This window comes from Panicum hallii, chromosome 5, assembly GCF_002211085.1.
Source record: "Panicum hallii strain FIL2 chromosome 5, PHallii_v3.1, whole genome shotgun sequence".
In the NCBI taxonomy this organism is placed as follows: Eukaryota; Viridiplantae; Streptophyta; class Magnoliopsida; order Poales; family Poaceae; genus Panicum; species Panicum hallii.
This window is the reverse complement of record NC_038046.1, coordinates 10,233,932-10,258,695: the sequence shown is the minus strand read 5'-3', so window position 1 is coordinate 10,258,695 and position 24,764 is coordinate 10,233,932. Positions and strand designations below refer to the sequence as shown.

Below are 24,764 nucleotides of genomic sequence, written 5' to 3'. Positions count from 1 at the left end.
TTATCTATTTGCTTTGGTGATGGATGAGGTCACAAGGGACATACAGGATGATATCCCTTGGTGTATACTCTTTGCTGATGATGTGGTGCTAGTTGATGAGAGTAGGGCAGGGGTTGATATGAAGTTAGAGCTGTGGAGACACACGTTAGAGTCGAGGGGGTTCAGACTGAGTAGAACCAAGACCGAGGATATGATGTGCGACTTTAGCCCGACTAGGCATGAGGATGGGGACGTTAGCCTCGAAGGTCAAGTGGTGGCCAATAAGGATACTTTTCGGTATCTAAGATCAATGCTTCAGAAAGATGGAGACATTGATGAAGATGTTAGGCATAGAATTTCAGCCGGTTGGTTGAAGTGGCGGCAGGCTTCTGGCGTCCTCTGTGACAAGAAGGTGCCACAAAGGCTAAAAGGTAAGTTCTATAGGATGGCGATTCGCCGGACGATGCTATACGGTGCGGAATGTTGGCCTACAAAAAGGCGACATGTCCAGCAACTGAGTGTAGCAGAGATGCGTATGCTGCGTTAGTTCTGCGGCCATACAAGAAGGGATAGAGTCCAGAACGAAGAGATTCGAGATAGGGTCGGGATGGCACCTATCGAGGAGAAGTTGATTCAACATCGGTTGAGATGGTTTGGACATGTACAACGGAGATCTCCCGAGGCGCCGGTGCGTAGTGGAGTTTTAAAGCGGGGCGATAATGTAAAGAGAGGTAGAGGTAGAAATTAGTTATGGATAGGAGCGCTTGGAGATTAGCAATTAACGTATCTGAACCGTGATCTTTGTTACTTTTTGTTTAACCCCTAACTCTTCCTTTGTCTTGTGCCCTTTTTGTGTTTCTTATTCTTATTTTCTGTGGGTTTAATCTCTAGCCTACCCCAACTTGCTTAGGATAAAAGACTAAGTTGTTGTTGTTGTTGTAAAAAATTCAGATTTAAACTAAAAGGTTCATAAGTAATTTATTTTAAATTAAAAAAATATGAAATGGGTATCAAAAGTTTTATCAGTTATTCGGATCCAATTTTTTCATGTTCATAGTATTTGGTTGGTTGTAGTTATGCCTATTATTTTTTAATAAATAAAATTCAAATACCATAATAATAGATTGGTTACATTTTTTGAAAATTTTTGGTACTAGTTCCGTATTTTTCTGATTTAAAATGAATTAGTTTTGATTTTTTTAATCTAACTAGAATTTTTTATTTTTTTAGAAAAATACAAAACCACTCAAAGGGCTAAACATGTCCGGTTTTGATAGTTGGATGACTCTTGTTATTCAATGTTGTTGTTCAAGGTTGAAAATTGAACTTTTATAGTAGTTTAAGTGTGTAAACCGGATTTTTTCCTTTTTAAAAAAAATGCAGTTTAACCCACGACAAACTCTACAAGGTCGCAAAACTGACGCTCGGCTATGAGGATGTAGGCTGCCAATAAACGGTGCTGCATTTTCTTTAGCAACATATAGTAACCGTATGCTTCTATGCTCGCTGTACTGTAAAACTATGAGGCAGACCAGATCAGGGGCAGTGAATAAAAATATCCAGGTGGTGGATCCACTCCACTTCCGATCCATTGACACGTCAAAAAAGGAAAACATGTCACTAAACTGAATGAAAATTCAGGTGGTGGATCTGAATCCACCTCAAACATTGTTGTCACCCTTGGCTCTGAGGCACGCATCATTATTGGATGGGGACTTGATCACGTCATGCATGACTTTGAAGCCACCTCACCATCCCCATCAGGTCGACAATTTCGCCTCCATCGGGCTTGTCTTCTCTTGTTGCTTTTTCCCGTGGAATTTATTTTCCATGGACCATACTTTTTCCTACCACCTCTGGTCGCCAATCCTGATAGCAAGCTGAAGAAGAAGATGAGCATACGCATGGGGCTGCATGGGAGGCTGGGAGCATATATAGATGCTCTTTGCGTCCGCATGAATGCATGCGAACATGCTTTAGTTCTCTCCCATCCACACCATAACCTTTCCTTCAAGTTTATATATTATTACCAGAACCAAACAGAAGAATATGTAGAATTGATGTTCTTAGAACAACGGCTAATCACACAAAGAAGCTCAAAATATATGTGGTATCATGAACATGAGTAGAAAATCCACAGCTAGCCATGCATGTTGACCACTTGAGTACTGAAAGGCAAGAACTAACGGTGCCTAGCTATGTGGGACTCGAAAGCTTTGAAGAATTAAGTATTTTGTGAGCTAATGGTAAAGCAAGCTCATGTTATCGAGATCCTTCAAGAATTCAACAAAAGCAGCATGAGATGAGCCCCCTTCTTCGATTGCTTCGGTCGCTCTACCTTTCACCTCTGCCACCCTCTTTCTGAGCGCTTGCCCACCTTCATACTCCATCACCCACCTAACCTTCGTCTCCACCTCCTCCGCCTCTACCAACTCCTCATTGTAGCCCTTCATCTCCACCCCAAGCTTCATCTCCTCCACGATGAACACCTTGTTCATTCTTTGCTCTGCATACAGTGGCCAGCACAGCAAGGGCAGCCCCGCCGTGATGCCTTCCAGTGTCGAGTTCCACCCGCAGTGTGTAACGAACGCACCGGTTGCTCTGTGACGTAGCACATCCACTTGTGGCGCCCAAGACTTGAGCACGAGCCCGGTGTCCTTGGTCCTCCCCAAGAATCCCTCCGGAAGAAGGGCGTCCAGGTCCGGCTCCGGGAGTGGGCGAAGCATGTCCTCGGGGTTTCCCGGGCTCCGCACCACCCATAGAAACCTCTGCCCTGACTTCTCCAATCCAATGGCGATCTCCTCGAGCTGCTTCTTGGGGAACGTGCCCATGCTCCCGAAGGAGAGGAACACGACGCTGTTTTCTGGCTGCGTGTCCAGCCACCGGAGGCACTCGTGCTCCTTCTCTCCGCCTCCGGATACCAACGGCCCGATGCAGTAGACCGGCGGCGTGGGGTGGTCGGGAACGCACAGACCGTCCCTCAGAGCGCGCACCGCCCGCGTCTCCAGCGACTCGAAAGTGTTGACGAGAATCCCGTTGGCCTCTGGCAGCCGGTAGAGCGCGCCGAGTATGGGCTTTGCTCCCGGGCTGCCTTGCGAGATCTCTTTGGGCAAATCCGAAGCTTTGAACGGAGGCGCGCCGGGTAATGAGACGAGGGAGTCGCCGAGCTCCGCGAAAGTCGTGCGCGTGTCCATGCGAGCCAGGTTGAGGAAGACGGCCAGGTCGCCGGCGCCCGAGGCGTAGAAGTAGTAGACTGGCAGGTTGAGCTCGGCGGCGACGTCGAGGGCGTCGCCGCAGAACATGTCGAGGACGAGCGCGTCGACGGCGGGCAGCGAGCGGAGGAAGTCGCGGAGCGGCGCGCACATGGCCTTGAGGTAGTCGAACATGAGGACGATGTGGTGCTCTGATGAGATGCCGCCGTCGGAGCTGGAAGGGTCAGCCGGAGCAGGCGGCAGGACGTGGAAGGTGACCGACGGGTTGGAGGCCGCGGCGCGGGCGACCGCCGCGGAGAAGTCGGGGGAGTTGGTGGGCGGCTCGACGAGCGCGACGGTGACGGCGGCGCCGTGGTGGAGGAACACCTTGGCCAGCTCGACCATCGGCGTAAGGTGGCCGACGCCGAGGCCCGGGTACAGAACCACTCTCCTCTTCATCTCTCGACGGCTCGACCAGAACTCAGAACCCCCTTGCTGCCGGTATGGCACTACCGGAACGTACACGAACGTGCTCGAGAGCTCTGTCCTCTGGATTGAAATGTTATGGTGTCTTCTATTTTTGGTTCAGACGATGGCCTATAAAACGGATCGGAGTACGATCCAAGCTGCATCCATCTGGAGTCAAGTCTGGGCGATGCTTGGCTCCAGAAACATAAGTCACACGCAGAGACAAGGGAGTGACGACTGGCAGTGCCGTGCGTGGCTCATGGTGGCGCCGTGGCTGTGGTGCTTGTGGTGGAGAGGATGAGATCTGCGCACGCAGCGCGGACCCGTCACCTGTGGCTGTGCTGCCAGTGTGCGAGCACCGAGAGAATTGGCTTTTTGCCACCGCCAAGAGGTGGCTTTGCCAAATTGCCACCGATTTCGTTGGCTTCGCCAAATTGCTACGTAGAATATTAACATCTTGTTTTTTCTACCATCGGGCCATTATATTTCATTTCCATATTTATAGCCACATCAAAGGACGAATTTGCCCCTGCTAACTGACCATACCAGTACCAAATACACTTAACCATCAGTACACATCAGTACAAGTTCGATACAAGGAAAACATACAGATACATTAGTGCACTTAATAGTGGTTGAGCTCACAGCTTCCTCCTTGGAGTAATTTTTTGTCTAGGCTCTTTTTGCCTTTTTTTCTTTGGAGTAGTCTCTTTGCTGGACTTGCAGTGGCCTCCTAGACGTTTGTTGTGGAAGTGGCTGGCTGTGAGGAAGTGCCCTCACCAAATAAGAATGCAAGGCGGCTGCATAAAAAATACTTTAGAAATATTTTAAAACATGGTAGTAATGGATATAAGTAGACCATAGCTTACCTTCTAGTCATCCTACCAGGGCTATCTCTCAGTATTTGGTCCCTAGTTGGCATTTGTGTTGTGGTCACTGAATCTTTTCTCTACTTTGTAGTATTTTTCCTAGGCTTCCTCTTCCTGCAGCAAAATAATATATTATTCTTGATAGATTAAGGTTACAACAAGGTTATTTGTAGTTTTACTTGCCTTTTCTTAGTTCCATTTAGTGGACATTTGTAGCTAGCTTGTCTGTGGCCCTTCTCTCCGCATCTCTTGCAAGTGACTGGTCCTCTAACCATCTTCTTCCTTTTAGCATTTGTTGGAGCTGAGTTGTCAGGGTTCCCATCAACAATATTGTTGTCATTAGAGACATCCTTAGCACCTTTTTTCTGTGACCTCCTTCAAGGCAGGACTTGAACCTCAGTTTTCTTTGCCTCCCCACATTCCTCTTGGTAAGTGGGGCACACACAGAGAATGGAAGATGCACCTCAGGCCATTGTGACTTGTCTGTCAGTGGCTCAATCTCCCTATCGTATGCAGCTTGGAACATGCACACAGAGAAATAAGGATGCACATATTGTTCCATATCAACATTCTTCTGTGTTGTTAGGAATGCCAAAGTATGACGACAAGGTTTCCCAGTGTGCTGCCACTCTTGACAAGTACAAGTATTTTCATTCAGCTTCACTCTGTGTCTTTCACCACCTTTGCTGTAGTCTACAACCTCTGCACTCCAACTACTAGACTCAACAACCTTCAAATGACCCAAACCTCTAGTGTTTGCCTTAAGCTGAACCATTACAGCAGGAAGAATCTTTCCTGTAGGGAGCCTTTCTGCAATCCTCCTCCTCTTGCTCCATAGAATCATTATCATGTCCCTCACTTTGTCAGCTAGTTCAGCAACTGGTAAGTCCTTGATACCTCTGATCCAGTTATTGAACACCTCAGCTAAATTGTTAGTTATGAAGTCACACTTGATTTCTGGGTTGAAACCACATCTGTACCACAATAAAGAATGGAACTGTTTCATCCACTTCCATATGTCATCCAATTGCAGCCATGTGTTGTGTAAACACCTCCTCTCTATAAGCTCTTGCTGCTGGATAAATCCTACCAAATCCTTGAAACCTCTTCTGGAAATTCTTCATAAGGTGAAAGAAACACTCCCTCTGTTCAGCTGTAGGGAAGACTTTTTGCACAGAGTTCTCTAGTCCTTTGCAAGCATCTGTGCAGATAGCAAGAAGCGGCAACTCTCCAATTGCCTGCTTTAATTCATTCACGAACCAAGTCCAATTATCTTTTGTTTCTGAAGCTATGAATCCAAAAGCCAATGGGTACATCCACGTGTGCCCATCTACTGCTATAGCAGAAGCTAAATGTCCATTCCACCTTCCATTCAATACTGTGGAATCTATACTCAAGTAGGGCCTACACCCTTCTTTAAATCCATCAATACATGGCTTCAGGGCACAGAAAAAATGATGAAAATATACTTGACCATCTACCTGAAAAGTATCAATTTCAACAACACTTCCAGGCATTCTCTTTAGTACCTCAGCCTTCCACCTAAACAATAACTCAAAACTGTCAGACCATTTTCCATAAACCTTGTCCAATGCAATTTCTCTACCCCTCCATACAGTGTCATACAAAAGAGTGACACGGTATTGTTGTTCTAACTTATCCTGCAGCTCTTTAGCACCCATGTCTGGTGTCACTCTAAGTATACTTTCAGCCTTGCTAGCAACCCAATTCTTTGATGGTAGTGGTCCTCATCCTGCTGCTTGATGTACAATTATGCTCGTCAACTAAAATTGTAACCTGTATTCCATTCCAAGGCAAAATTAGTTAGTTTAAGTAATAGACATACCATATACATGCATGTGAAAAAGTAAAGTAGTAGACATCAATTAGTTAGTAAAGACAGTAGTCCCATATGCACCTTAATGCTTTTGTTGTCATCCTGCCGAGTTCCAACAATCCTCTAAGGGCAGTCTGCACTAGACTTGCAAAATCCTCTAAATCTCTTCTTGTCAGATTTTTCTGTGCCTAGTGCAAATTCTTTGTTGATTGCAAACTACCTCACAGCCATCCTAAAATCAGTCATTGTTGGGTACACTAGTCCCAAGATCCATGCTTGGATGATCCTTATCATATGCTATGATAACTTCATCTGGAATGCTATCAGTGACAGGAATAGCAGCACGTACTATATCATCACTTTGTACAGTTCTGTGCATTGCTCTCACCATTTGATTGTCCTCCTCTCTTTTCTGTGCCCTCTCATCTTCATCCCTTAAACCCAACATGACATACAATTGCTCCTCACTAATAATTTCCATCCTATCTTCCTCATCTTGCCCCGTAATTTGCAGGCTGTTCCAATCTATCTCAGGAAGCGCATTTTGAAGACCAAGAGTAGGTTCTGATAGCAAATTGTTCCATTCTATCTGTGGGTGCACAGGTTCTACTACCATATTTTGACCATCTACATCGCCCAATGATCTTGACTGGCTACTAAGCACGGCCTCAGTTTCAACCCTACTCGAATCCCAGTTGAAAATAATGAAAAAAATAGGAATTGACTTCGGTTAGTTCCTCCTAGTCGCAGTAGTGTGACAACAATCACAATTAGCACAAAGGAAAAAAACTTACGTAGCATGAACATCCTCTAGGTCACAATCCATGCCACTAGTTTGACCTAGGGTTTGGTGGGATTCCGATTTTAATCCAAATCTTATGCAAAAACAAAGGGGAGGCTTTACGGGACGGATTCAAACCTGACAGGGGCAATGCCATGTTGCGTCGCCGGAGGGGGAGGGGACGGACAGAGCAGCAGCCTAGGCGGTGATGGGAGCGCGCCTCCCCTCATCCCAGACAGCCACGGTGGAGGGAGGATGAGGAGGGAGGACGAGGGAGGATGACGACGGTCGAGGGAGGCCGTTCGCCGAGAGAGCGCCGGAGCTGGAGGTCGAGGGAGCCGGTGCCCTGCTGTGTCGCCGGAACGGAGGACGAACAGAACAACAGCAGCCCACGAGCTCACGAGAGCTCACGGAGTCACGGTCAGCAAGCAGTCCAGGAGGTACCGAAGGGATGAAAGGATAAGGCAGGGGTAGATTCGTCCTTTGATGTGGCTGTAAATATGGAAATGAAATGTAAATAGATTAAATTGGTCCGATGGCAGAGAAAACAAGGTGTCAATGTTCTACATGGCAATTCGGCGAAACCAATGAAATCGATGGCAATTTGGCAAAGCCACTTCTTGGCGGTGGCAAAAAGCCAATTCTCTCGAGAGCACCAAAGTCACCTGTGGTACTCGTTTGCTGGAGCAGTGGACGTCGTCTCTACTAGCGGGTGGACTGAAGCTGATGGAGCTATATAAATACGGCAGTTCTCTTCCAACCAACCGCCAAAACAGAATAATCCAAGAAGCCAAAGCTGTCATTAGTCATTCGGTAATCTAGCTATGGGCACGTTTGGATATACGTAGGTTAGACCCAACCGAACCGAACGGTTCCTCAGGTATTTTGAAATTTCGGTTACCTAAAATTAGCAACCGATCGGTTCCTGAAATTTTTGAAAACTGAACGATTCAGTTTCGGTTAGTTCGGATCGGTCTTCTGTCCCAACCGAACTAATCGAGGAACTACGGGTCACATCCAAAAAAATGAACTGAATCAACCTTCAAAAAGGTAGAAAAATCACATGAATCAACATTCAGCGAAGGAAAAAGAAATGAAAAACACAAATCGAAGCAATGTCTGAGCTGCCGTCGCCCCTCGGCCCCACCACTTGCTCGCCGCCCAACGCCGCATGCAGGCACCACAGGGCCATGTGCCCACAGGCCATAGGTGCCGCCGCTGCACACCCGTAGGTGCCGCCTCGAGCCCTGCAGCCCCGTCCGCTGCATGCAGGAGCCGTCCGCCGTCTATTACATCTCGGTTTGCTCAGTTTTTCCGGTTAACCGAGACATAAAACTGAATTAACTGTTAAACTTCAATTACCTCAAACCTGAGACCGAACCGAGGACCGAAATTGTCGGTTTCGGTCATTTCGGTTCGATTTTCGGTTATTTATGCCTAGGGTGAGCTACCAGCCTACCAGTTCCCCGAGCCCTGCATCTAGGTACGGTGGCCGCCGCCGCCGATGTCCGGCCGGGTAGCGTGTGCTTGTGACAGGATCTATCATTACCAGGTTCGGGGTTCGTGCACATGGTACGAATATTTTAGAATAACGGATGGGACATGTCCCATACTTTATAGCTGTTGTAATCTATTCGGACACGACTAGAACTAGTCGGAATAGAAGTAAACTACCCGAGCAGTACTCGGGTAGGACTACTGAGTTCGTATCTGGTGTTACATCCGGTTTTAGAAAGGAAACTGAATGCATCTCATATGTGCGCCAGAATCAAGTTTCACATATACGATAGACAATACAAGTGTATACCCGAAATAATATCATAACGAAAGAGAGTATCATGGTACTTTATTACATGACCAAAAGTCTTAATCTTAAGCGAATAAATAAACATTTATAACTAGCAGTGGACTTCAACTTCACACGCAGTTCACACACAGATGACTGGGAGACATACCCTAGTACTCTTCAAAATCTTCAGGTAACTCCGGATAATTATCTTGTTCTGAGCAACATTGGTTTTAATAAAGCAAGCGTGAGTACACTTATGGTTGGTACTCAGCAAGTGGAGTAAATTATATGACATGTAAGGCCAAAATTAAGGAAAAGCTGGCATGGTTTAACTGCGATAAGCACTTTTAGTTGATCAAATTTTATTTAGCAAGCATTAGCTAAATATAAATATATACCGACCCTTAAATAAATAAAGAGATAAGATAACAAGAACATCAATTTAGATCATCTTCAAGTTCAATTATCATGTAAGGGTTCAAGCCGCTCTTAACCGTGAGTATGGCTGATATATCAGTTTTCACTATGCAGAGGTTGTACACTTTACCCACAACTCATGTTTCCCTTTATGTCCGGGTTTGCTAAGCCCTTAAACACTTCCGAGGTGAGTGGCAGGGATTCACTACGAGGCCTTTATAAAGATTTCTTAACTTGCAACGGTCCGCTAAGATTTTAGGGCGCATTGGTCGTAACTCTCCCTAATGAGGCTGTAACTTAGCCAAGGACCATAAACAAAGCCTCCAAAAGAACCGAGCTATACCCATCAACGCACTCCCCTCTTGCCCTTTCGGTAAGATCTTTACAAACTAAAGTTTCTAATTATTTAGCCAAGATCAGAGCCATGTAGTACTGTGGTCGCACTATTTTTCTGGGTGGTTCTCCATGTTCCAATTAATGCAATGATCTTGAAGTTATTACCAATAAAGTATTCCAGAACATGAAGTTAAACAAGTGTAGCATGATTTTCAGGTTATCCAACCAAAGTATAAGTAATAGCAACTAGACACATGCATGCATCCTTAGTTTGGAATCCATCATATTGAAAAGAAAATAGGCACATCCTTAGTTTGGAATCCATCATATTCTAGACACATGCATGCATATAAAATAAATGTGTGCGTTTATAAAGTTATTAGGACTGGAATATGATCAAGGACCACTTGCCTTCGTCAAAGAACTGCTGTTGCTCGGGGACGTCTTCAAAGCCTTGCGGACCCTCGAACTGCGCACCGTCTATCATAACACACAAGTACATACAAACAGACAAATACAATAAATAAAAAATAGCACACCAAACAATATAAATAGAGCAAAATATCACTATATAGCTACCATATGCGTTGCAAGGGTCACGTGAGCGTGAGAATCGATGAAAATGGAGTTAAAACGGAGAAGTTATGGCTAAAACATGATTCTAGGGGCTTATTTGTAGAAGATTTGTAACTAGAAGGGCTCTGAACAAAGAAACCGAGGGCTAGAACATAATTAAACATTAGATCTAGGGTTTAGATTGCAAAACAGAGAGGCTAGGGACGGCGGGTTCTATTTTAGATAAGTACAAGGGCTTAAACAGAAGAAAAATGATCTATTTGTAAATACTTTTGAACTGTCATGGACTGCGGGTTGATTTCAGTAGAACTCAGGGGCTAAAGTGCAAAATAACCTAGGATTGATAGGTATCGGTTCATTTGACTCCGATCTAGATCTAATCTAGACCGTCGGATCTGGATCGAACAGCAGCGAAGCGGCGAGCGCTGGGCGCCGGCGGCGGGCGGCGGCGGCTCGTCGGAGATCCGCGTAAACGCGACTCCGGCCGCGGATTCAACTCGGGTTTGGCCTGGGAGAAAGAGAGCGAGGAGGGGAATGCGTCTACGGGGTTAGGACGAAGCGCTAGTGGCCGAGGAAGGCGGGCGACGACGAGGTGCGGTGTCGAAGCTCCGGCGAGCAATCGTGCACGTGGGAGGACGGAAAACAGAGGGGAAAAGGCCCGGCGAGGATCCTCACCCCAAGGCGGAGCTCCGGTAGCAGCTTGCGGCAGCAGCGGAGCGACGAGGCGACGGCTGCGACAGCGACCGAAACACGGCGGTAATGGCGGCGGCAGCTAGGACTTTGAGGGCGAGAGGCGGCGGCTGCGGGTTTGACAAGTTCTAGGGCACGGGGCGGCGTTTTATAGGGCGGCCGCAGGCGCCGTGGCGTGCGGACTTGGGACGGTCGTGCCGTGCTGTGGTCGGACTTGGGCTCGAGCCTGAGTCTGGCTCGAGGTCGGGGACGACCCTGACGGGTGGGTCCCGGCTGTCAGCGAAAGAAAGGGAGGGGAGAGAGTAGCTGGCGCACGCGGGCCGTTGGGCCGAGGAGAGGGCGAGCAGGCCGCGCACGGTGGAGGGAGAGGCGGGAAAGAAGGCTAGCTGGGTTGGGCTGCAAGGAGGGAAAAAAATAGGAGAAGAAAACGAGGGTGGGCCGGGCCCAAAGAGATATAGAGGGAGAAAAAGAATTGCATTAAAATGCATTTAAATTCAAATGCATTAAATTTGAATTTAAAATTTAAATTCAAGTAGAAGATAAATAATAAAATAATGCAATGCGGCATGAAATGCACAAAAACCTATATTTTCTTATGGTTATTTTTATGGTTAAGTAAATTAATATTAATTCACGGTAAATGCTCTAAAATCAAAATAATGGAATAAAAAATCTTATGGACCCTGTAAAGAATCTAGCAAAATTTATTTAGCTTCCTAATTTGAAAATTAGGGTGTTACATCTGGTTAGGATATGTTCCCTCAGATTATATAAGGGCTGGCAGGGACGCCCTCCAAACCAATCCAGATCTAAGGCAATACAAACCACCACACAAGATTTAGGGTATTACGCTTTCGGCGGTCCGAACCTATCTAATATTTTGTTTTCCTTGGATCTTTGAGTTACAGATCTCAGTGAGACCCCACTTACACCCCACTATCTCGATGGTATCCCTCGGTGGGCTTGACGGTAAAACACCGACAGCTGGTACGCCAGGTAGGGGCATTCATTGAAGATTCCTTGGCGAGCTGGATCGCATCGTTCAACCTCACCGTTACGCTGGAAGAAGGCACAACTTTCGTATTTGGCTCCTGGGTTCACATCGCTAATGGTTCTCATGGCTTCGACAGCCATATCGCCAAACCCTAGGGAGCCGGAGGCATCGACGCCAACATCCAGCCGCGACATCGATGAACTCACCGACAATCTCAGCGAAATCCAAATTTCCGATCTAATCGGAAATCGCAAGAGCGAATTCGGTTCCGACTCGGCTCCTACTCATGATGGGTCCGAACTTGAGTCTCTGTTCAAACTTCACATCACAACCATCGTTTATCGGGAGGCGCTACAGTCTAAGTCTCTATTCGCATTGCAAAAGAACTTGGATGATTTGTTTCAACTCGAACTCCGACCTCAGCTCGCGCCACAACATCGGCACGCCGCTACTACTTCGACTTCACGAGGACGCTCGGTAGCCAGAACCTGTCTAAAGTTTCGTGTTCCTTGCACCTTCGAGTTCCAGATATCGGTGACACGCTACCTACGACCTACCACCTCGTGGGTATTCTCGGTGGATTTGATGTAAAACACCGACAATCTTGCAATATGATATCCAATTGAACACCTACTGAATTGTTGGGAAAGAATGATTCCAACTTTCAGTTCACCAAAGTTTGCAGGCAATTTCGTATAATAGCACCAGCGGCTCTAGTCACGCGGCAGGGTCGGTGAACACCAAAGTCCCCGTCGAAGGGTAGAGCCGTCGCCGTCGGACCGGCGCTGGACGAGGACCCACGTCCGGCTCCAGCGTTCGTGAGTAACAGAACGGAGCGTCGCCTGCTCGGTGCTGGACTGCTGGTTCGCCGCGCGCTCGTGGCTGCTGCTCTCGCCGATGTGGTGCGCCGTCATCGTTTCCTTGAGATTCACTCTGCGGTTTTCGAATCGCCGGCGGCGAACACCAGGCGGACAAGTGAGCGACAAGTCAGGAGACCCAACGAGGAGCGAGAGGGACGGCGGCGAACTGTACAGGGTGGATAAGGGGCCAGGTCGGGGGAACGAACACTTGAGTACTTGACAGTGGACTCACGGCTAAAGAAATAATAACGTGCAATTACCCTTATACCTTTTCTTAAAGGTGCAAAATTAAATTAAATTAGGATTTTGTTCCATATTTTTGGCACTTGGTCCCATATTTTTATACCACCAGGTACCTTAGTCTAGGTACTTGCAGCAGGTACTTTCTACCTTTACCACATACAATTCTATCATATGGACGGCTTTCATTTTTTTACTATCATAGTAAAAAATTCTCTTTTTATTAAGAAGAAAAAGAGTTTGTTACACCGTAAGATGTGAGCTCGCCAAGATCCATGCTTAGAAAAGTCGGATCAGAAAAAGAAAAGGTAAACAACCAAGTTTTACAGCCCCGGCTGCGATCCAAGATTCGCCTTCTTGCCGAATGGAACTTAGCTGAGCTGCTACAGCGTTCGGCAGGGCATGTTTGGATATACGTAGGGTTGGGAATAGACGAGTAGCTGCTAAAAGTTAAGTCCGAACGGTGAGTTAATAGGTGGGCTAGCTGTTAGCCAAGTCCCTAACTAACACATATCCTATGCATATCCAACTAATGCATATCCCATTAGCTGTCCAAAGAATTATCCACGTGCATATCCTATGCATGCAGCCGTGATTTATAGGAGGGGCTAGCTCGAAGGGAGCGTTTGGCGCGAGGAGCCGAACAGATAAAGGTTTTCTCTGACTACGGCGTGCGTTCGCTGCAACCGGTCGCGGCGCTCGCGCGCGATAAGAATTTTGCCACGCTTCTCTACGATCGTATCCACGCCGTATCCTAGTAGATAGCGCAAGTCTCCTCCCTTCTTCTATGTCTTCTTCGACACTGCTCCAGGACCTGAGGCGGTCGACAGTGACAGAGTCACTCTGAAGACACTAGTGTTGCAGAGTCGCAGTTTGGAAGCTTCACTTCACCGGGCAAGTCAAGTGGATCTCTGCTCGGAGCCCCGGACATCCGCGGAAGCGTCATGGGTGACGTCCGTCGGTCCGTGTTCTGAGTGGTAGGCTGGTTACTGTCGGTGGCGGCACTTGCCCAGTTGCACAGATGGGCCACAGCCGCACCCTCCCCATCCTGTCCACCACAGACAAATCCCCAAAGAACAGCATTACAGCAAAGCACTGCCAATTCTTTGCTTGTCTTTTTTATAATAATTCTTTGCTTGTTACTGCCTCATTATTATCTTACCCCTTCACTTAAGGAAAAGAAAACTTTACAACAAAAAAGGCCCTAGTAGCCCTTAGAATTGGGCCAGTGTTCACAATTAGTCAATGAAGGAGCTAAATTGCAAATGCGCAGCTAGCTTTATCCTACCACTACTTTTACCCAAGTCTTTAGCCTGACTTCAAGCACAACTACAAGTCTGCAACTTGGATTTGTCATTCGTGCCCATCTTTATACCCAGCCTCCCTTCTTTGTTCTCCAAACCAAATCGACAGAGAAACATTTCACGTCTAGCTAGAGTGCGACACCGGCTGGAGACTCCGGACTCATCGAGCCATGACAAAGACCGTGGTTCTGTACCCGGGCCTCGGCGTCGGCCACCTCACGCCGATGGTTCAGCTGGCCAAGCTGCTCCTCCAGCACGGAGCAGAGGATGAACAAGGTGCTCATCGCGGAGGAGATGAAGCTTTGGGTGGAGATGAGAGGCTACGACGGGGATATGGTGACAGCAGAGGAGGTGGAGACGAAGCTTGGGTGGGTGATGGAATCCGAGGAAAGGGGTGCACTTAGAGAGCGTGTGTTAGTGGAGAGAGAAAGAGCTGATGGGGCACTCAAGGAAGGGGGCTCATCTTATGACGCTTTTGTAGAATTCTTGAAAGATTTGGAGATTGTCAATCGATTGTAAGGAACTTATCTCGCAGACTCGCACGGTGTGTGTCAGATTACTCATGTACAAGTATATATGGTCAAACGGGCTGCCCAGCCTAGCTTGGCCCGCATCCGCACGACCACATTAACGGATTGTGCCGGGCCGCATGGCTAGCCCAGGCACAGCATGATGGCACTATAATCATGCCGGGCCGGGCCGACAAGCCCGAGGGCCGTGGGTGCCTGCTAACCTGGGAGCCCGAAGCGGAGAGAGACGCAGCGACGGTAGAGTGGAGGGCGGCGCGTAGAGGTCGGAGCAGCGGAGGCCGGCGGCAGACAAGAGGGTGGCGATGGCGTAAAGAAGGATGAATGGGAGGGTGGCGGCCGGGTAGAGGTGCTGAAGTGGGGAGGAAAGAAGTTAGGGTTTTAGATTTTGTTAGATGGTGAGAAATTTTAATGGACCTATCGGGCCATCTAGTTAAACAGATGGTACCTATACCGCCCGACGTGCTGCACAAGCGCCCCAAGCATGACACGCTCTATCGGTCCGTGCCGGCCCGGGCACAATATTGGATCCAGCCGTGCCTTGCTTGGGTCGTGCCTTAGCAGGCCGTGCTCCGGGCCGCCGGTGAGGCACGACCCATTTGGCCATCTATATGTACATGATAGTGCCGGCGCCTAGTTAGGTGATAACTAGCCTATCAACCCGTGCTCGCGCATAGGCTATTTAGAATTAATATAAAAATAAGACTTATAGCTAATATTTATAATTATCTATCTTATGCTCTCTTTCATCTATTAAATATTCTAACATAAAATACTCTAAAGATACGTACTCATTCTTATCTAGTTGTAATATGTTTAGTTAGTAATAATATTTTTCACTTTATATCACACTCCATATGTATTTAATTGAACCATCTGTTTAAGCTATGTGAACAATATAAAAATTGGTATCTTATATCTTCTCTCATACATGACATGTACCATGGTTAATATTTTTATATAGCAATAATATAACTAATATATAATAATAATAGACATAGTAATTTAGAATTTTATACTAGTGCACTTTAATATTTTGTTACAATTATATAATTTAGATTCAGATTTAGGGATTACTTTAAATTTTAATACTGACATAATTGGATAATTTATATGCAAATTTAGGGGGTTATTTGTATTATTTTTATAATAACATAGGTGGATAATTTACATGAAGATTAGGAGGTTATTTTAGAATTTTTATAATGGCAATGGTGGGTAATTTAAATACATGTTTAGTGAGTTACTTTAGTCTATTTTTATAATGATAGGGGTGGATAATTTATTAGTAAAGATGACAGATCCATGATTAGACTTGTCGGATTGATGGCCGAATATTTCTGATTTTTCTAAAAATTTCTCTATTTTTTAAGTGTCCATCTCGAATTCTAGATGGCTTCATATGGAGGCTTCAGAATAAGCCTATAATTAGTAATAGTAATATGATACACATGTGTGGGATAAAGTTCACCGCATGCGCTTAGGAAATATGACATGTAAAAAAAAAAAAAAAGAGGGAGCAGACCGGGAGGAAAAATGGTGAGCTCGAAGTTACTCTTGCAACGTCGCAATTTATTAGAAAGATTGCTGCGACAGCCATAATTTCCTAACCTCCCTTGTCAGATTGGTTGTATTGTCAGATTGCTGCATAACCCTATATCTCTTAAAATTGTTGGCACATCCGGAAGCGCGACTTGATAAACCAGTACACCCCTGGGTATTTTGTCTTTTATACTCCTTGTATGTATAGTGCAAGCATAGCCAACCGCCACGGATGACCATGCAAACTTCGTGAACAAGTTTTCAGTCGTATGCAGGTATTAGGTGTGTTTGCATCCAGTGATTTATTTTTAGTCCGTGTCACATCGGATGTTTAATTTCAATTAAAGGGATTAAACATGATTTAACTATAAAACTAATTGCATAAATGGAGACTAATTTACGAGATGAATCCATTAAGTCTAATTAATCCATCGTTAGCATATATTTACTGTAGCACAACATTATCAAATAATGAACTAATTAGACTCAATAGATTCGTCAATGAATTTTATAATTAGTTTATATTTAATACTACTAATTGATATCCAAATATCTGATGTGACCGGAACTTATTTTTAATCCCTGGAACCAAATACTGCCTTAGAACTTAAAAGGCTAGGAAGCATCTCCAGAAGTAATAACAAAGCTAGCCGTGGCTTGACGCGTGCATGCCTTGATCTGTACGCTAAGTGAGTGTAGGCTTTGGCTGTCAAACTGTAGAAGTCAGCGCTCCTATAGGTCCACTGCTTGTATCCCAAAGCTGCCGAGCAGAGCTCCCAACCTCGATTTGTTTCAGGACAGCATCCAAGTGGAAGCTGACAGGAAGCATCCTCCTCTACACTGCCTTGCGAGAGATCGAGGATATCCAAGATAGCAAGGTGTGTGCTTTGGATCTAGTGGAACATGATCGAGTAAGCTTCTGTAAAATAGTGAGGATTTTTTTTTATAGAAAAACTGGATTTTAGTTGTTACTCTGTCACCATTAACTTTTAGACATTTGACCATTCGTTTCATTCAAGGTAAATATCATATTTTGTTATGGCTTCTTTAATCAATAAAGGCATTTAAGATGAATTTTGTTTTTATGCATGTGCTATAAATTTTTAAATAAGAAAAATCAATTGTGACACATTTAGGAACATGAAGAGGATTAGCAGACCATGCTGTTTGGACACCATGTTTGGTTGGAATAACATGCAGCTAGTAACCTCACATGCACAGCAGCCAACAGAATTTCAGGTTGTGTCTCGTGAGGCTCCAAACGTGTTTCCCTTTTTGGCAAAATTTGAGATTCATTTCGTAACTGTACGGGGAAGTAGTGGCAAAAAAATGAAAAAAAAAAACAAATCGACCCCCTCCTTTGACCACCAAGAAGGCAAGAACAACAAACAAGTCATGTGCTTCGCCGGCAAGGCAGTGGCGCAGCAGCGCAGGTATAAAAAGTTGGGCACTGCAGTCTGCAGCCAGTCATCTCCACAGCAGCTCCGAAGCCACAGCTACTGTACTTTCTTTTCCTATCTTACCCTCAGGTTGGGCAGCCACCGCTCCTATGGACAACGGATGCGCGAAGCAGACCGTTGTTCTTTTCCCCGGCGGCGGCGTCGGGCACGTCGGTCCCATGACGCAGCTCGCCAAGGTCTTCCTCGACCACGGCTACGACGTCACCATGGTGATCATCGAGCCGCCGATCAAATCGACCGACTCCGGCGCCGGCTTCATCGAGCGCGTCGCCGCCTCCAACCCGTCCATCACCTTCCACGTCCTGCCGCCGATCCCACCGCCTGACTTCGCAAGCTCCCGCAAGCACCCTTTCCTCCTCATGATTGAGTTCATGCGCCAGTACAACGAGAAGCTCGAGAGCTTCCTCCGCTCCATCGTCCCGCGGGCGCGCTTGCACTCCCTTGTCATCGACATGTTCTGCACCCAAGCCATCGACGTGGCCGCGAAGCTGGGCGTCCCCGTCTACACGTTCTTCGCGTCGGGCGCCGGGGTTCTGGCCGTCTTCACCCAGCTGCCGGCGCTGCTCGCCGGCAGGCGAACGGGGTTGAAGGAGCTCGGAGACACGCCCCTCGAGTTCCTTGGCGTTCCGCCGATGCCGGCGTCCCACCTCGTCAGGGAACTGCTCGAGGACCCGGACGACGAGTTGTGCAGGACCATGATGAACATTTGGAAGCGCAACACGGACACCCTGGGCGTTCTGGTCGTTGGAGAGCCGGGCCCTGCAGGCGTTCAGGGATCCTTTGTGCGTGCCCGGCCGGGTGTTGCCTCCAGTCTACTCCATCGGGCCGTTGGTCGGCAAGGGCGGGAGCGGGGCGGACGAAGAGGAAGCGGAGAGGCCCGAGTGCATCGTATGGCTTGACGCGCAGCCGGAGCGCAGCGTCGTGCTCCTCAGCTGGGGGAGCAAAGGCTCGCTGCCGGAGGAGCAGATCAAGGAGATCGCCGCTGGCCTAGAGAAGTCCGGGCAACGTTTCCTATGGGTCGTGCGCACGCCGGCCGGCAGCGACGACCCCAAAAGGTACCTGGAGCAACGCCCCGAGCCAGACCTCGACGCGCTCCTGCCGGAGGGGTTCTTGGAGCGGACCAAGGGCCGCGGATTCGTCATCAAGTCATGGGCACCGCAGGCGGACATCCTCACGCACCCGGCCACGGGCGCCTTCGTCACCCACTGCGGGTGGAACTCGACGCTGGAGGCCATTGCAGCGGGCGTGCCGATGCTGTGCTGGCCGCTGGGCGCGGAGCAGAAGATGAACAAGGTGCTCATGACCGCGGACATGGGCGTCGGCGTGGAGCTGGAGGGGTACAAGGCAGGCCTCATCAAGGCCGAGGAGGTGGAGGCGAAGGTGAGGCTGGTGTTGGAGTCCGAGGAGGGGAGGGAACTCAGGGAACGGGCGGCGGAACGGAAGAAAGAAGCGGAGGAGGCGCTGGAGGACGGCGGCTCGTCGCGGGCGGCGTTTCTGCAGTTCTTGTCGGATGTTAAGAATCTTAGAGCGTAAGCTTGACGAAATTAATATTGCAACCAGTCTTGGTGTTTGTGTTTGTTTTCTTGCATACTACTGTCCAGGGTCCATCCTTTGTCAATCCTACTGTACTCTTTCTGCTGTCTTTCTTAAGCAATATCTACTAGCTATAGAATAAAGGAAACGATGGCGATTATTGACTGGCATAGAGGTTGATCATGAATTTGGGATACTACACTACACATATGCCTACTGTTGAGGATATCCTGGAAATAGGCAGTTGCATTGTTCTATTGAATAACAGAAGCAACTAGTAGGAATCTAGGATGGATCGAGGCTACGGAGCAGGACATTCCTACACGGAATCCAATTCAGCCATCGCTTGCTGGAGTTGCTGCTGGCGGGCGATGCGCATGCGCCTGACACGTTCCGCTCCGCGGGGCCCACCTTAGGTGGCCACCTTAGCATGCATGCATAATGTTTATTTACTTTCCTTCCTTTGGTTTTCTATTTTATTTTTACTTCTCAACATATGGTAGCTACAATCATTAGCTATATGGCTAATCAAATTCATATATGTTTGAAAGTTTATCTAGAAAGAGTTATGCACAAAGTTATGCGAAATAAATTGTATATATAAATTTGCTAGGGCGTTGATTACTTGTACAAATTATTTATAAAAGTTGTGTTAGAAAACTTATGCGGATAAATTTTATTATAATTTTACTTGTAAACTTTGTTGGCACTATTCTCATGTGAACTTGTGATCAAGATTATCACTAAGAAGTTATTCTAAAAAATTATAAGGATGAGTTATATCTAAAAATTTTATTCGAAACTTCTCTAATAAAATTTTCACTGAAAAGATACTTAAAAAAGTTTGGACATGAAAATTATACATAAAAATTATATATACAACTTTATAACTTCTAAAAATGGAAAATGCGGAAAATAAAACTTTCCAAAAAAGAAAAATTTGGTGTTATCGAGATCGATCGCTGGGAAGCCTCATGGAGATCGATCGCTGGGAAGCCTCCTGACGCCCACTCGTTAACTAGAAATCCTCCATTGCTACACTGCTACGGCTGGCGCCCCAAGCGCCCACAAGGCCACAAGTCACCACCGCACTAGGAATCTAGGATGGCGCAAGCCAAAGTTGTCATCCCGCCACCCATGCCTCACTCGGGCGGTCGCTGTTGCTGTACCGTCTGCAGATCACCGCCCCACAACATGGTGTGGCCGCCAAAATTGGTACAACCTGCGGGCGCTGCGTGCGATGCCAAGAAAAATGGATGGACTGAGGGTTGAGGCTCCGATATGGATGGATATGCTAATATGATATTACTGTTTGTCTATTATTTAGAAGAAGATTCCATATTTAACACTGGTAAAGTTGAGAATTATTTATTTGACACTGAAATTTTTTCAACTATTTGACACTAAGTTGAACTTTCGTTCAGACACTTCCATCCATTTTATCAGTTAACTCACATAAACATTAATATATGGACTCTCCCTTCTCTTTTCTAGGCTAAAATGACTATCAAATCACCTCTGAAATTTATAAAATTGTTTGTAGGGATATAATGGATGTAGATAAATCCATTTTACATAAAAACATATATGTAGCCTTTAAATTCTTAAAATAAAAAACCATCAAAGTAGGTAACTTTTGAAGATCATCTGAATTTTTAGTACACAAAAATACTTTCCAACAATTATGCAAAAATACATAATATTCCTACATTTGGATGAAAGAATTTATAAAATTACTTTACATAATAAATTATAAAGAAAATTTTAATTTTTTAAGAAAATAAATTTTAAAGTTGTTTCACATAAATAAATTTTGAAATAACTTCAAGATTCTCTAAGTAACTTATGATAGAAAATAATTTTAAAAATTATTGCATGTCATGATAGGATTATTAGGTGTATTTTTATAACTTTTGAAAAGTAATGATATGTTCTAAAAATTTAGATAAGCTCCAAAAGTAACCTATTTTGGTGAATTTTAGTTTCAAGGTTTTAAATGCTACATATGTGTTTTTATGCAAAATGGATTTATCTCCATTCTTATATCCCTACAAAAAAGTTTCATGAATTTGAGATGATTTGATAGCCGTTTTAGCCTAGAAAAGATAAGGGAGAGTCCAAGTTGTTGTTCATGTGAGTTAACTGACGGAATGGATGGAAGTGTCAAATAAGAAATAAAAGTTCGACTCAATGCCAAATAGGAAAGCTGAAATTTTTAGTATCAAATAAGTAATTCTCAATTTTACCTGTATCAAATAGGAAATTTTCTCTTTATTTAGTGGAGGAGGATGGAGACAACAAAAAATGTTGTGCGATGAGGTGACGACAGTTGTTTCAAGACTTGTCCCGGTCATTTGGTGGGTGCATTTGCCTGCATGTGTCGCTATTTGTAATTATGCCGCCTTTAGAAAATGTGGCTGCTGAGAATATGATTTTTGTGTTAGTCTTCAATATCTATACAAGTACAATAATATATACTAGCAAAATATCCATGCACATCTACAGTGAAATATTAATTGTATTATTTTCTTTTAAAACTCATATGGTTTCTTATTTATTCCATTGTACTTTTCATTTCGCTCTATGAATATCTGGCTGCTTCTTAGGATGTGAATTCAATGGTATATTTTTTCTCTTTTTTCTATTAGCGTGCTAATTTTTAGACCCTCTTAGCAGATGTGTAATAGTTTTTATTAGTATTATAATATTATTATATTAAGATAATAGGCTCATGCTAAGGCGGAGCTAGCATATTACCCTTAGGGTCTACTGACATAGTGGCTTCCTGCCATCTTAACATGTTGCTTGTGAAGATATTTCAGAGTTTTAGTACTTCCAAACTCATGATTACCCCGGTTGGCTTCCTGCCATCTTAACATGTTGCTTGTGAAGATATTTCAGAGTTTTAGTACTTCCAAACTCATGATGACCCCGGTGACCCCAACTCAGTTTCTAGCTCCGCCCTTCGTGCCTTGATCTGTACACTAGATGAGCTTTTTTTTTTGGCTTTCATTTGTTTAGAAGGTCAGCAATGATTGGCCTCTGGTCCTGGTGTCCGGGTCTAGTACTTGTATCGCAACTGGCCAAGCAGATTGGAAGAGTCCTCAGTCTTCACAAAGGACTGTTATCCAAGGCAGACTATTTCTCTATAACACCTCTCTACATCCACAATGTAGATTGGATAACATCTCCAGCAAGAAAAATATAGTACCGTAAGTCGTCGCCAAGCAGCGCCTCCCTTTTGACGGCAAGATATATAATGAACAAGTCAACAAGTGCTTCTCCATTCTCCAACCTCCAGCAAGGCAGTTCGCAACTATAGAAGTAGGCAAGCAGCACGATTGCCCAGAACAGTCCGTCTTCTTACCTCCTAGTTCACTATCCACCGATCAAATGGACAACGGTGTCAACGGATCCGTGAAGCAGGTCGTTGTTCTGTACCCCGTCGGCGGTGTCGGGCACGTCGGCCCCATGACGCAGCTGGCCAAGGTCTTCCTCGACCATGGCTACGACGTTACCATGGTGCTCATCGAGCAGCCGATCAAGTCGACCGACTCCGGCGCCGGCTTCATCGAGCGCGTCGCCGCCTCCAACCCGTCCATCAACTTCCACGTCCTGCCGCCGATTCCAACCCCTGATCTGGCCACCTCCCCCAAGCACCCTTTCCTCCTCATACTGGAGTTGATGCGCCAGTACAACGGGGAACTCGAGAGCTTCCTCTGCTCAATCCCGCGGGCGCGCTTGCACTCCCTTGTCATCGACCTGTTCTGCACCCATGCCATCGACGTGGCCGCGCTGCTGGGCGTCCCCGTCTACAAGTTCTTCGCCTCGGGCGCCGGGACTCTGGCCATCTTCACCCAGCTGCCGGCGCTGCTCGCCGACAGGCGAACGGGCCTGAAGGAACTCGGGGACACGCCCCTCGAGTTCCTTGGCGTCCCGCCCATGCCGGCGTCCCATCTCGTCAAGTCGCTGCTAGAGGATCCAGAGGACGAGCTGTGCGGGGCCATGATGAAGATCTTGAAGCGCAACGCGCGCACGCGGGGCGTTCTAGTCAACACGTTCGAGTCGCTGGAGAGCCGGGCCCTGCGGGCGCTCAGGGATTCCCAATGCGTTCCCGGCCAAGTTCTGCCTCCGGTTTACGCCATCGGGCCGTTGATTGGCAAGGCCGGGACGGACAAAGCGTGGCACGAGTGCCTTGCGTGGCTCGACGCGCAGCCAGAGCGCAGCGTCGTGTTCCTCTGCTGGGGGAGCAAGGGCGCGCTACCCAAGCAGCAGCTCGAGGAGATCGCCGCCGGCCTCGAGAACTCAGGGCACCGGTTCCTTTGGGTCGTGCACACCACGCCGGCCGGCAGCGACGACCCCAAAAGATACTGGGAGCGACGCGGCGAGGCGGACCTGGACGCGCTTCTGCCGGTGGGGTTCTCGGAGCGGACCAAGGACCGCGGCCTCGTCATCAAGTCATGGGCGCCGCAGGTCGATGTGCTCAACCACCCGGCAACGGGCGCGTTCGTCACCCACTGCGGGTGGAACTCGACGCTGGAGGCCGTCGCGGCGGGGGTGCCGATGCTGTGCTGGCCACTGGCCGCAGCGGAGCAGAAGATGAACAAGGTCTTCGTGACCGACGACATGGGGGTCGGGGTGGAGATGGAGGGGTACAGGGAAGGTTTCATCACGGCCGAGGAGATAGAGGCGAAGGTAAGGCTGGTGTTGGAGTGCGAGGAGGGGAGGAAGCTTTGGGAACGAGCGATTGAGCTGAAGAAAGAAGCAGGGGAGGCGCTGGAGGACGGTGGGTTGTCGCAGGCGGCATTTCTCCAATTCTTGTCTGATGTTGAGAACCTTTGAACCTTGAGTAGCTTCGGGAGAGACGGATTTGCAACCCTCCAACTTTTTTTTGTCAATTTTCGTGTAATCTACTGAAGTGTGCCATTCCAAACCCTGATGATAAGTAAAAGAAATATCATTGTATTTAGCAAAAAAAACGTTTGCTTAATTTCTTTTTTCTTTCAGACAAAAACGTTTGTTTCATTTCACCAGAAAGAAATAAGGTTGATGCATGCTATTACTTTTTGGCATGAGAAAAATAATGGAGGGCATTGTCTTCTAACAAGGACAAGAGACAGCCGCGCTGCCGTGCAAAAAAATAGATAAAGACATGCATGCGCCGGCAATGGATAATAAATTAGAAAGGGAAGGGAACAAGTCATGCGTGATGTCACATGCAAACATATCGGAAAAAATTCAGTGGAGCCGGCATGCAAACCCACGCCTGTGCATACCGGCTTCCGATTGTTGCCGCGTGGAAGCCCAGGTAATCCAACGCCCGCTACACCCCGCCTGCTCCCTCGGCTCCCACGCGTGCGGTAATGTGACG

At 46.7% G+C, this 24,764-nt stretch overlaps 3 protein-coding genes, 1 long non-coding RNA gene and 1 pseudogene across 4 annotated transcripts; 2 read left to right on the top strand and 3 right to left on the bottom strand.

The window, feature by feature from the left end:
* Positions 1-2,011: 2,011 nt before the first annotated feature.
* On the bottom strand, positions 2,012-3,880 carry LOC112893567 (anthocyanidin 5,3-O-glucosyltransferase-like). The gene has a single exon (XM_025960969.1). It carries the CDS (start codon positions 3,627-3,629, stop codon positions 2,220-2,222), a length of 1,410 nt encoding a protein of 469 aa, XP_025816754.1. The 5' UTR covers positions 3,630-3,880; the 3' UTR covers positions 2,012-2,219.
* A 242-nt stretch (positions 3,881-4,122) lies between these two features.
* LOC112894100 lies at positions 4,123-4,626 on the bottom strand. Its single transcript, XR_003228951.1, has 2 exons — positions 4,508-4,626; positions 4,123-4,438 (listed from the first exon to the last, which is right to left on the bottom strand). It is a non-coding gene; the product is annotated as an uncharacterized LOC112894100 (long non-coding RNA).
* An 80-nt stretch (positions 4,627-4,706) lies between these two features.
* Positions 4,707-6,189, bottom strand: LOC112892390. The gene is made up of 3 exons (XM_025959569.1): positions 5,989-6,189; positions 5,612-5,943; positions 4,707-5,481 (listed from the first exon to the last, which is right to left on the bottom strand). Exons 1-3 carry the CDS (start codon positions 6,187-6,189, stop codon positions 4,707-4,709), a joined length of 1,308 nt encoding a protein of 435 aa, XP_025815354.1.
* Positions 6,190-17,769: 11,580 nt separating this feature from the next.
* On the top strand, positions 17,770-19,563 carry LOC112894858 (annotated as a pseudogene).
* A 2,719-nt stretch (positions 19,564-22,282) lies between these two features.
* On the top strand, positions 22,283-24,348 carry LOC112895762 (anthocyanidin 5,3-O-glucosyltransferase-like). Its single transcript, XM_025963753.1, has one exon. The coding sequence runs from the start codon at positions 22,787-22,789 to the stop codon at positions 24,233-24,235; it is 1,449 nt and encodes a 482-aa protein (XP_025819538.1). The 5' UTR covers positions 22,283-22,786; the 3' UTR covers positions 24,236-24,348.
* The last annotated feature ends 416 nt before the right edge of the window (positions 24,349-24,764 follow it).

Coding starts and splice junctions, on each gene's coding strand:
- LOC112893567 (XM_025960969.1), bottom strand. CDS start 3,629: ATGAAGAGGAGAGTGGTTCTGTACCCGGGCCTCGGCGTCGGCCACCTT.
- LOC112892390 (XM_025959569.1), bottom strand. CDS start 6,189: ATGGGTGCTAAAGAGCTGCAGGATAAGTTAGAACAACAATACCGTGTC. Junction 5,944..5,988: donor TTGAAATTGATACTTTTCAG/GTAGATGGTCAA, acceptor TGTGCCCTGAAG/CCATGTATTGATGGATTTAA. Junction 5,482..5,611: donor ATGAAGAATTTCCAGAAGAG/GTTTCAAGGATT, acceptor ATTGTGGTACAG/ATGTGGTTTCAACCCAGAAA.
- LOC112895762 (XM_025963753.1), top strand. CDS start 22,787: ATGGACAACGGTGTCAACGGATCCGTGAAGCAGGTCGTTGTTCTGTAC.